At 30.3% G+C, this 13,065-nt stretch overlaps 1 protein-coding gene across 2 annotated transcripts; it reads left to right on the forward strand.

Annotated features, from left to right (window-relative positions):
• Positions 1 to 370: 370 nt before the first annotated feature.
• Positions 371 to 10,220, forward strand: LOC145759367 (ovochymase-2-like). Of its 2 annotated transcripts, XM_082573182.1 has the most exons (18): positions 371 to 509; positions 612 to 777; positions 957 to 1,054; positions 1,203 to 1,361; positions 1,982 to 2,111; positions 2,768 to 2,928; positions 3,257 to 3,295; positions 3,375 to 3,490; positions 3,940 to 4,032; positions 4,788 to 4,914; positions 5,479 to 5,588; positions 6,194 to 6,280; positions 6,683 to 6,809; positions 7,503 to 7,823; positions 7,946 to 8,061; positions 8,550 to 8,639; positions 9,124 to 9,247; positions 9,945 to 10,220. In XM_082573182.1, exons 1-18 carry the CDS (start codon positions 422 to 424, stop codon positions 10,022 to 10,024), a joined length of 2,232 nt encoding a protein of 743 aa, XP_082429308.1. In that variant the 5' UTR covers positions 371 to 421; the 3' UTR covers positions 10,025 to 10,220. The 2 variants fall into 2 exon arrangements, with proteins under 2 accessions (XP_082429308.1, XP_082429309.1); XM_082573183.1 differs by lacking the exons at positions 371 to 509; positions 612 to 777 and having other exon boundaries at positions 1,189 to 1,361; positions 9,945 to 10,217.
• The last annotated feature ends 2,845 nt before the right edge of the window (positions 10,221 to 13,065 follow it).

Genomic DNA, 13,065 nt, shown 5'->3' on the forward strand with positions numbered 1-13,065 from the left:
ATCCATGATCCATTTTTTAGGTTGTTATTTTTTGCATTGGCAACTGTAACTATATTCAATGTTCGTAAAGCGTTGTCGCGACACAGTTTGCGTGGTGGATTCATTGTCTTTTTCAAAACACGACACCTCTTTTATTAATGTGTTTTGCTTTTTGTAGATTTCGAACGAACAATTGCTCTATATATAGACCTACGCAAGATACTGGGAATACGTAAGTATAAAAACAAACTAACAAACGCCACTTCATGAAATCGAATTACCATTCTTGTGAAATAAAACTAGGGTACCATTGTCTTGTGTAGTAAAGTCACTTATTGTTTAATTTAAATACCCTTTCTTCATTCCAACAACGTTTTTGCCACTAACTTCATTTGTTTAAATACTAAGTGAAATAATTAGCGCAAGTCTGTTTAAAAAAGCAATGAGTTTAAGAATTAAAATCGTTATATTAGTCGCATTTTTTGAAATACTTTGTTTCGCAGCAGGAAAAGAAATAGTTCAAATTAAAGGTAAGTAGAATGTATTAAAACGTTTTTATTGTTAATGTAAAAATACGGACTAAACAACGCAGAACCAAGGTAAATTATTGCTTGAGTTTTTACTTGTTATAGGCAACTCCAAACATTTACGGATCGTTGGAGGTTCTATCACTAGTCTGGGCCAATATAAGTCTATTGGATTGCTATTATTTTCTAGTGGTGGTTCGCTAGCAGCAAGTTGTGCCTGTACACTGCTTGACAGTAAATATGCAGTCACAGCAGCCCATTGTACAGAGGGGTATTGTTTTAGTTATTCACCATTGTTGCATTTTAATTTTGGGGGTAGCTTCGTTGTCTTTTTAAATGTTAAGCTTTCAAAGAGTAGCTTTGGTTGCCATATTTAAATCATTTTGGTTGCTTCTTTTAAATCAAAACCTTATGAGACTTGTACCTAAACTGCGTTAATTTTGTTTGTAGAAGAACAGCGTCAGATCTTTTCGTTCGATTTGGATTAATAGAAGTTAGTTCTACCACATTTGATCAATATAGTGTACAGCTTATACTAGATCACGAAAGTAAAAAATAAAATTAAAAAATGGATTTATTAGTTTTTTTATAATCATTTCTGTTAAGTCTTAGCATATATAAAAAAGTGTAATTACTAATCACAATTTTTGACCGAAGTAGTGCTAGATTTAATGGCCCTTAGTTTTATTATAACAGATTACGATTCAACTACATTTGAAAACGACATCAGCTTGCTTAAGTTCACTGAAAGTGTAACATTTACGACGAACGTACAGCCGGTCTTATTGCCTATCCAGAGTCAAAACGAGGTTGTTGGAACCGACTGTATTATCGTAGGTTGGGGTGACACCATGGGTTAGTAATTCATTATTTTAAATTATGTTGATTTATCTCCGATGTGAAGAGGATGATTTTGCAGAATATTGAGTAGGATACTTTTGTTACCTTGGTTCAGTCTCGAGTTACCTTTTTTATTTTTTACGTGATTATTACCTTTCTGTTTGGTGTCAAAATTAACAAATTAAATACCACCAGCTCTCTTGAGGATGACTTTGGTGCGAACAAATGTTATTTGTTAAAAAAAATTTAATTAAATAAATAATTGACAACACTTTTTGACGGCAATATTTCTGGTAACCTGTTTGCTTTCTGTTACAATTAATAGTAACCATAAATAAGCTCTTTCGATCATTTCGGTTTATTTAAGTTGCATTTTATGATGATATATAATAATTTAGTTAATTTTTTATTGTTACCATAAACAATGCTAAAATGTAAAAACAAAACTTCAAGGTAAAAAAAGTTAAATAAATATTAGCCTTAAATATTTTGCAAACCAATATTGGATACTTTATCTTTTTACATCTATTTTAGTTTGTGTGTTGCTTGTTATGTGTATTTACCAGAAATAAATCAAGCGAACAATTTTTATCTCAATAGAAACTCTTCTTTTTTAATGTATCTGTTCAATTTAGAGAGTGGGACTTCATCAAATGAATTAATGGATGCAATTGTACCAATCGTCAGCAATGTAAACTGCCAGACTTGGTATAATAATGGTAATGCTGGAACAGCTACAATTTTGTCTTCACAAGTTTGTGCTGGGTAAAAGGCTAATCATTTTTGTTAAATTTTTTTTGGTTCAGCATGTTTGTTTTTTTGTATCTTTATCTTTGATGTGGGAAGGTCGAATGCGCAAACACAAAGAGTTGCCTTTAGCAGTTTGGGATATTATATAGATTATAATTGCCCGATAACTACACTACAGATTAAGTGCTTGCTTAGGAGGAGTTCATACCGTTTATATTCAAGGGCATGAGAGCAGTGGGATTGAACCCATGACCTTATGGTGGTGTAGCAAGTGTTCTTACCACTATATCACGCTGCCGGTCAAACTTCGCACTAAAAAAAAAGTGTTTCATCAGTGACTGTTATATTTGTAATAAAAAGTCTCCTCAGAAAACCAATCTTATTATGTAAACCTATACACCAGCGGCATGATGTAGTGGTTATAATAAAAGGGTCTCTACTCCACAAGGTCCTAGGCGTGATTTCTGCTGCTACCATGTTGTAGCCCACTTAATTAAGGCCCTATTAACAAAGGCACTATTAAAATATTATAGTTACAACTATCCAGCAATACTTTTAGTTTAGGCTAAGAAGTTTCCTTAACAATAAAAAAAGTATGTATACGTTTTATCACTTGTATCACTTTAAAATTTCATCTTTGACTTATTTATTTTAATTAATTTTAAATTTAGCTTTCAGACTGGACAAATAGATACTTGTCAAGGCGACAGTGGTGGGCCACTGTACTGCAACGATGTGTTGCAAGGTGTTACAAGTTTTGGTATTGGTTGTGCTAGAGAAAACTATCCAGGGGTTTACACTCGTGTTTCTGAGTTTGTAACATGGATAAAAGGTGTGTTTTTAAGATTGTATTAAAATCTGTTTATAACAACCGGTAGCATTGTGTTTGGGTTAAAACACCACCTTTACTATATAAGGCCCTAGGTTCAATTCCCACCATCAGTATGAACTTTTGCAGAGCTAACAAATAATCCTCAGTTCAGTTATCGGACAATTATTACACCCAAACTGGCAAGGGCAACTTGAAACTTGGTTGATGTAACTGATGTTACTTTATGTTTAGTTTATAAGTCGAACTTGCTACATAGAGGATAATTCAAAATATCGAGAAATTCATAAAACATTTTGTTTTAATTTAATGAAATGATTTTATTTTGCAGAAACAGAAGAAGCAGGAAATTTGGTTTCAACTCCTACAAGTAAATACATTTAAAATCTCCGCTTAAAAATTGTTGTTTTTTTACTAATATTTAAAATACCTTAATTTTTCAATTTTAGCATGTATTGGTATAACATCAGGGGCTACTTCGGGTATAATTTTGTCTCCTTCTCACCCAGAAAATTATCCAAACAATGTGGACTGCTCTTGGAGTTTAAGTGCCTCACATTACCAGGTAGGACAGTTGAAAATTTAATAAAGAAACTCTTGTTATTAACTGAATATTTTAATTTAGGTATAGTAAGTTTTCAGTAAAATGTGTAGGCTCTACTCTAAATATTTTTTAGGCAAATGCAATTTAATGGCAGCGTGGTGTAGTGGTCATTACACTTCCTACACTACATGCGTTCCTGGGTTTGATTCCCAGTAATCTCATGCTGTAGCGCCCCTAAGTATTTGCTTTAAATGGTATAAACTATACTGAGGCAGCACTTGATTAGCAGTGTAATTATCAGGCAATTATAATCTATAATATCCCAAACTGCGACAGGCAATACGAGACTGGGTCAGAGTAACTATTGTTACTCTATGTTCAGGTCGCACAATTGACCTTACCACATCGAAGATAAAGATATACAATTATTTTACACAATTTTTAGCATTGTTTATTAATTTATTGTTTAGCGGATAAACCTTCGTTTTGTATCGTTCAATGTGGAAGAAAATCCAGTTGAACATTGTGGTTATGATGCTCTAACTATTACAGAGGATGGCAAGGTAGTTTATAATGAGAAAACAACCTTTGTTTTATTAAGTCGATAGCCCACTCTACAGTCGGCATTTTAATTGTTTAAATATGGTCGCAACTTCAAACTAACACATGCCCACAATAATCAAATAATTCACCTGCATACCACATATGGCATTTATATTAATGTCTATAAATTGGGAATGCATAATATATATGTTTCCTCCAAGCTTCATTAAATATAGATTTGTAGGGGCTAAATCAATGGAAAAATGTGATTTAATTTCTTTTTTAAAACTACAGCAATAAAGATTTTATTGCGTGGTATCACTATATAATTAAAACTGCTCTAAAGCATTTAAAAAAATAATTATTTTTTTAAAGTATTTTATTGGTAATTTTTGTTACTCAAAAAATGATAAAGTTTGTTTTACTGTATACAAAAATGGTTTTAACTTCAAATAATTTTACTTACTTTTTAAGTTATACAACTTAAAAAAAGGGAAGCCTTGTTTGTGATGACGTAGAAGGTACTAGCTTGTTTACACTTACTATGCTAACTTAGTACACTCTACATCACACGATAAAATATGGTAACCTGTTTTTGGTGTTCATTATTTTCAATATTTTTTGAAAATTAAATTGTAAGTACCACAGACATTTTTAAAGGTCTAAAGGCATTTCGTTGATTCAGTGTCAACTATACCAACGTGCTATATACATTACTAACAAAATTGCAAAACTCTCTAATATAACACTTTAATAATTTTTCTGTACCTTACAGAACACTGTATATTGTGGGTCAACATTACCTACTTACTACCCAACAACAAATCAAATTGTAATAAATTTTACAACTGATGCCACATTAGGAAAATCTGGCTTTGAAATTAACTGGCAATTTGTCCCAGGTATTTATAACAGTTTATAAAAACAGTTAACTGTTATAACACTTTTTTCATAAACAATTTATTTGCATATTTTTAACTATTCACATTGCATCTGGTAATAATGAAGGGTTTTTTACTTATTTTTTTGACCTTACGTGGGAAGAATTGTAAAGTTTTAGAAAAAATAAACTAAGACCGCAAAATATAAGAGAGAATAAGCTAAAAACAGTAGGTTTAAAAAGGAAATAGGACCATAAAGTACAAGAGTGGATTAGGTGGAACCGTTAGGTACAAGAAAAAAATTAGCAAGGACCCCAAAATAAGAGGGAAAATTAGTTGGGAGTGTAAAGTATGAAAGGTGGATCACGTATGTTGTCCGGTTCTAGACAAAACATAATTACACTACGGCTCTTCTAAATTCTCTCGTCTGGATTACCTTTGCGAGAGAATTATTACCTACGAATTATGGATTCTCTCCTATAGTAAACAACATGTTGTTTTGTCGAGAGCTGGACAACCTGACCCTGAAAGTTTTTTTGATAACTATAAAGTACAAGCAGTCCAAAGATTTTTTATTTTTTATAGTCTGTTCTGAATACACGGATGCAGCAGGAAATGTGTCTTCTATTCAATTTCCTTCTAATTATCGAAACGACCATTCCTGTGCTTGGACTATAACGATCGATTCAGAGATGGTAATTTACAAGAACAAAATCATTTTTTTAACTTAAATTTTTTTTAAATTTATTTTATTTAATTAATGAATTAAAACTGAAGTCTAGGTTAAAGTAACAAAAATCTAATGAGGTTGTACATTTTTAAATGGTTATCACTTACTGTTAAGAAATTGCATTATTGTCTTATGACTGACTAGCAGCATGGTGTGGTGGTCAAAAAACTTGTCTTTACTGCATTAGGTACTGGGTTTGATCCCTACTGCTCTCATGCTGTAGCACCCTTAGGTAAGGTGCCATAATGGGTATTGACTTCTGCTGAGCCAGCACTTAATCAACAGCTTATAATAACCGGGCAATTACAATCAATAAGATCCCAAACTGGCAAAGGCAACTTTAGACTGGGCCAGGGTAACAAATGTTACTCTATGTTTAGAGCATCAGGCCGGCCTTTCTGCATTAGGGGTAAACGAATTTACAAAAATGGGTTTGTTTTGGCATAGGCGTTCTTGCTTAACTGATTGTTCTTTTAGCTTTTATGTTATTTTTCTTTTCTATGTTCTCCTCCCAAAAATGTATAAAATATATTTTGATAATTTACAAATATGTTGGTTTTTTTCTTACAGGTAATACAACTAAACTTTACAGCATTTGATGTGCAATCCACAACCAACTGTTTGTCCGATTATTTAACTATATCAGACCGTAGCAGTGTAAGTGATATGTTAAAAATATTCTAGACTTTTTTTTGTATATCTTTATTCTTGACGTGGAAAGGTAGAATGTGCAACCTAAACATAGAGTAACAACAGTTACTCTGACCCAGTTTTGAATTGCCTGTCACAGTTTGGATATTATAGATTATAATTGCCCAATGATTGAACTGCTGATTAGGTGCTGGCTCAGCAGGAGTTCATACCGTTTATAGCGGCTTTCTTGAAGGCGCTACAGCATGAGATCACTGGGAATCAAACCCAAAAAGTTATGTAGTGTAGAAAGTATTCTGACCACCACACCACCTGCTGATTGTTAAACTATTGGCATGTTAAATTCTGAAAATATAACATAATATGTATAACTTTATTGATCCAATTCATTTTTGTTATATACTTTAGAATACATCATATTGTGGAGGCACAATAAGTGCAATGACTTACTCAACCAATATTATATACTTAAGTTTTGTAACAGACTCTGAAACTACTGCGACAGGATTCAAAGTGTTTTGGAAATCATTGCCTGGTAAATATACACTTATATTGATTTATTTTTTTTTAAATATAAATTTACGGCCTTTTGTGTTTTTTTGTTACTAGTATATTTTAATCAGTAAATTGCACTTTTTTGTATCACTTAAAGGGGATAGGTATTTTTATTGTTTATAAGTGTGCTGATGTGACTTAAGGGCAAATAGTGTGACATTGTATCGACTTGAACCCGAGACCTTTTGGCTCATAATTGGCTGCCATGACTGATATATCACACTACCAACTGCCAACTTAACACTCTGCTTATGTTATAAAGCATGTATAATGCCTTAAAACCTGCAGCGTGATGTAGTGATAAGAACACTTGCTACACCACATATAAGGTCGTGAGTTCAATCCCCACTGATCTCATGTTGTGGCGCTCTTGAGTAAGGTGCTTTAAACGGTATAAACTCCTGCTGAGCCAGCACTTAATCAGCAGCATAATTTCTGGGCAATTATAATCCATAATATCCCAAACTGCCACAGGCAACTCGAGACTGGGTTGAAGTAACTAATGTTACTCTATGTTTAAGTCACGCATTCGACTTTTCCACATTGAGGATAAAGATATATACAAAAAAAATATTTGGCAATGACATAGAGTCACATGACTTTATATGATGAAATCGAATATTATAATTAATGAATCGTGCCACTTGTAATAGACGTCACTTTTTTGTTAAAGCCTCAACAATAACTACTACAACAACATCACCAACTACAACAACATCACCGACTACAACAACATTACCGACTACAACAACATCACCGACTACAACAACATCACCAACTACAACAACATCACCGACTACAACAACATCACCAACTACAACAACATCACCGACTACAACAACATCACCGACTACAACAACATCACCAACTACAACAACATCACCGACTACAACAACATCACCAACTACAACAACATCACCGACTACAACAACATTACCGACTACAACAACTACTACAACGACATTAACAACTACAACAGAAACTTCTAAAATTAGTAATTTAAAATAAAATTTAACTTTTATTTATTTGGTTTGGCAGTTAAATGGGTTTAGTAAAACCCAAAAAAAGAATATGCCTATGATTATTTTTTTTAAGTTTCTATATTTTTGCACGTAGCTTGTGGTGTAAGCATACAAACTTCACCAACAGGAGTTATAACCTCACCTGGTTACCCGTCAAATTATCCCAATAATGCTCGTTGTGATTGGATTATTCAAGTTTCTGAGCCAAATGTATGTGGAGTTATTTTAAATAAATAAACCTATTGCTTAACATAATTAAAAAAAAAATATTTAAAGTAGAATTTCATAATAGTATTAGCACTTTTTAATAATACTTTATTAAAATCAACTAGCACTGTGGCATAGTGGCAAAAACACTTTCTACATTACCTGGGGTCTTGGGTTGGATCCCCAGTTATCTCATGCTGTAGTGCTCGAAAGTAAGGTGCTATAAACGGTATAAACTCCTGATGAGCCAGCACCTAATTAGCAGCTCAATTATCGGGCAATTATAATCTATAATATCCCAAACTTTTAAAAGCAACTCGAGACTGGGTCAGAGTAGCAGTTGTTACTCTATATTTAGGTTGCGCATTTGACTTTTCCACTTTGAGGATAAAGATATATTTGAAAAAAAAACCTTGTTGTTTTTGTACATAGTTAAATTTTAAAAAAAATGATTTTGTAAAAAGCAATACACCTTTTTTTTTCAATTCTAGAAAAAAGTTGACTTAATTTTCACTGCATTCAACCTTGAAAGTCACCCTTTTTGTTCCTACGATTTTTTGATTATTGCCGATAATGATCAAGTAAGTTTCGGTGTCTTGTTTTAAGTAAATACAGATTTCTTTATTAATTAAACCATGTAGCGAAAACCTATTTTATAATTTTTTTCAGTTTTTTTTGTGTCTCGTAGAAATAGAGGCTAATTTGATATATTTATTTATTCCTAAAGGAATAAGTACTTTACAGCCTTGTAATAAAGTAACTTTTGTTACTTTAACCCATTTTTGATTTAATTATTAAGGTTTTTACTGTTGTTATTTTATTTAAAACCTGCTTATTGTAATTTTAAGTATCTTAACCCATTTTTAATTTGATTTTTAAGGTTTTCAATTTTTTTTTAATTTGTCTATTGGTAGCATACATTATATATAGAACTAGTAAAAGGCTGTGAAGCTGTAGCTTATTTATAGTGGCAATATAAACCAACTTAAAGCTTTGGACAATAGGAATTCCAAAAAAACTAAAATTCAATGTAGATAACATTTAAAAGTTTAAAAATTGTTGCAGCAAAGTAAATATTGTGGTACAACCTTGCCCGATTTTGAGTCTACCGAAGGTGATCTTATATTAACATTTCAATCAGATATTTCAGTTACTGGCAGAGGATTCAGCGTAACTTGGGAATTTTCTGGTAATAAAACTATAATTTTATTTTTTTTGTAAATATTTTTTCTTCCTCTATGTTGAAGGGTTAAATGCGCGACCTAAACATAGATATACATCAGTTACTCTAACCCAGTCTCAAGGTGTTTGTGGCAGTATGGGATATCAAAGATTATAATTGCCAATATCTGAGCTGCTGATTAGGTGCTGATTCAGCAGGAATTCATACCGTTTATAGCGCCTTACTCAAGGGCCCTACAGTATAAGATCACTGCGGATCGAACCCAGGACCTCATGTAAGGTAGGAACAGCCCTGATTATATGTATTTGTTTATTTATTAGGTTTAGGTGTGAACATTTAATCGTTTATAAAAGATCTTAGTTTATATTTCGATTTGATTCTGAAATTCAATTATGTGTAAATGTAAATGGCACTGTAGGCTATTTATACAATAATGGGCTTTGTATCTACATTTAACAAAGGATTTTGGTCAAAAATTTTATGAAAATTATAGGGCTCTTCCTTAAGAAGGGTTAGGGGAAAAGGGGGTTAATAAAACATGTCTTATTTCTTGTTTTTGAACATATTGTTCTCATTAAACCTTTATTTGATAAATTGGTTTTCCGCAAAACATCAGTATTTCATGTTTATGTAAATATTATTTAAAGTTTAAAATTAGTTCATGAAAATAAAATTAATATTCATTTCTTGTTTTACATTTTAGATTCTGGAGGCTTATGTTTGGCAATTAATTTTTCATTCTTGATATTTTCAGCTATTGTTGCAATATTCAACTCTAATTAGTTTTTATACACAGCCCTTTTTATCTTTGTATTTTTGTCGTACATGTATAGTTTAACAGATTTATTTTTGTATTTATTTATATTTTATTGTTTTCTTTTTATATAATTTAGGTTATAGAGTTATCATATGGTGTTATTGTTAGCTAAACTTCATTATAAATACAATAGTGTCATTTTAAGACTGTTAAATAAATTTTGATAATTTAAACTGAAATTTATTGTTGTTTTCTGTAAGAATTCCTTGCAAAAAAATATAGAATGTAAAACACTTTTATCTGAATAATGTTGATTTAATTAAGTTTAATGCCGAATCTGTACTTACATACAAAAAACAACAACTTCTAAATAACAACAAGAGTTAATAAAATTATATTTGCATAAGCTGGTAGACAAACTTTTAAAGCCTACAGTTTAAACAATCCTGGTTTATTTTTATTTATTTAGGCGCTAATAAATCTACCAGATACATTAGGAAGAGAGCAATGGCATGCTAACTACAAAAAAGTTCTTAAAACTAACTCTGAAAAATTTAATGTACATAAAGAGTGCAGTGTTTTTTTGGCTTGAAAACTTTTAGGTATAATTTTGCATCTATACATTTTGCATTATTGTTGATTTTGATATAATTTAGTTAACTACATAAAAACAAAGTAAAAAAAGATTTATAAAAAATTTTAAAATAGTATTTTTTAGGTACGTTAAGTAAAACCTTCTAATTTTAAAACTAAAAGTAAGTTAACAATGTAGAGAAATAATTGCATACTTTGTCATAAAAAATATAAATATAAAGCTGTTAAAAATTATACATCTAAAGCTTTTATGTTTTGCTCCTATTGATGAAATCGGATTCATGTCACAATGGCATTGTGACGTCATATGGAAGGAGAAAAATTTTGTACTAAACCGCTGTCTGTCTCTTATTTAAAATAAAATCTTTAAAAAAAATGCATCAGCGGGGGACCAGAAGTTTCGGCCGTGAGAAGCTTCGGTCAGAAGGTTCGGCCTGCAAAAAACGCGTGGGGTCGGTGACGAAATTGCCGCGTAAAATGTCAGCTTAAGACCATATTTTACCGATATCAAAATAAAATTTGACAAAAAGTAAAATACATAAAAAAAATTTAATAAATTGTTACGAAAAATATATATGTTAGTGTTTAGAATATTTTTTTTAATCGTTGTCTTAAAAATGCATTTTTAAAACGGATTAAAGACGGTCGCTTAAATTTACTTTCGGCCTGCATAATTTTTCATCTAACTGCGAGAAGTCCACGACGTAAAGCCGATTACAACTTAATCCACCTGACGAGAATATATTTTCGGATCGTATGGATTGATTGACGGATAGAAGGATCGAATGGGTCGGATGTGTTAATGGGTAATCTGAATAGGTGAGGGTTAGGGTAAGGGTTTAATTCATGAAACTTCTTTGTTTAATTAAATATCCGTCAAATATGCATTTGAATTATGTAATATCTATTTAATATATATTCGATTCAGTTAATAAAACTTGATCCATTAATCCGTTCGATCCGTTGATCCGTCAAATATATATTTTCGTCAGGTAGATTAAGTCCGATTCCGTAAAGCCGGCGTTTGATGTCAACGTAAGACCATATTTCATCGAAATTCAAAATAAAATTTGACGAAAAGTATAATATATAAAAAAATTTAACTGGTTGTTACGTTAATGACATATATTAGTTTTAAAATAAATATTTTAAAAACTAACATATATATTTTCCGAACCTTCGCACGGCCGAAGCTTTGGGTAAAATGTCTGTAAAAGTTAATTTTTGTTTTTTAATTATATTTTAACACTTGTTTATTGAATTATTTTTTATGATATTAGGATTTTACTCGAAAAAAGGTTAAAAATAAGTTTTTGGTTGTTTATAATAAATATTGATTGCTTGTTTTTTATTAAAAATCAAATTTTACTTTTTTATCGATAAAATATGATGATACAACTGATAAATTTTATTGAATATCCATAATATTTTGCAAATAACATTCATTCGATAGTTATATATTACTCGGTTTGTATTGTTCTGAGCTGTAAATTCTTGTAAGCGTCGTATAAAATTTTTATCCCGTAGTTTGTGCTCCATTTGCGATTACTTAATGAGTTTTTTTGTTCAAATCTAGTTTATATCTTTATTTGCTTAAATAGATGTTAATTAAAAATAATCAAACGATTTCGAACCATATCTTATTTATCAAATAGATTTCGAAACATATTGTTATTGTCATTATTATTATTATTATGGTTCGAAATCTTAGATTTCGAAACATATTGTTATTGTCATTATTATTATTATTATGGTTCGAAATCTTAGATTTCGAAACATATTGTTATTGTCCGTATTTTTATTATTTTTATTTTTATTCTTACTAATCCGAATTTTGAAATCGAATAACTTTTGATTTTGTATATATAAATCTTCAAAATTTAAATATGTTGTTTATTATCATATCGTGTTCCAACCCTCCTATTTTGATAATTTAAATATTACTAATTACTAATTAATAGGTGTTTATTTATTAAAATTTAGGAATCGTTATTAGGTTTTAAACTTTGGTCAGGTATATATTATAATATTACAAAGTCAAAAATAGATTAAAAGTTTAATTTTTGTTTGTTTATTATATTTAAATTCTTGTTTGTTTATTAAAAATTAAAGTTTAATATTAAGCATTCAAAATTTAGTATAATGTACTTTATAATTTCAGTAATTAAAAAACATATTTAAAAAATAATTTTTGTTTATTTATTATATTTAAATGCTTGTTTATTTATTAAAAATCAAAAATCAATTCTAGGCATTCAAAACTTGGTCTAATGTATATTTAGATATCAACAACTTAAAACTGGGTAAAAAAATTAATTTTTGTTTGTTAAGTATATTTAATTACTTGTTTGTTGATTGAAAAGTTAAAGATTGATATGTTAAAACTTTTAAAATGATTTTGTTCTAAAATTTTCTTAGTTTAATAATTTAATACATTTTTAGTATAACAACAATTAAATACGTAATATTTGAT

This window comes from Corella eumyota, chromosome 7 (assembly GCF_963082875.1).
Source record: "Corella eumyota chromosome 7, kaCorEumy4.1, whole genome shotgun sequence".
NCBI classification, from domain to species: Eukaryota; Metazoa; Chordata; class Ascidiacea; order Phlebobranchia; family Corellidae; genus Corella; species Corella eumyota.

What these genes read in the sequence shown, in the direction of transcription:
- LOC145759367 (XM_082573182.1), top strand. Translation starts at nt 422, where the DNA reads ATGAGTTTAAGAATTAAAATCGTTATATTAGTCGCATTTTTTGAAATA. An exon ending in CTATTACAGAGGATGGCAAG is followed by an intron (nt 4,033 to 4,787) that starts GTAGTTTATAAT and finishes TGTACCTTACAG; the next exon opens with AACACTGTATATTGTGGGTC. An exon ending in CTATATCAGACCGTAGCAGT is followed by an intron (nt 6,281 to 6,682) that starts GTAAGTGATATG and finishes TATATACTTTAG; the next exon opens with AATACATCATATTGTGGAGG.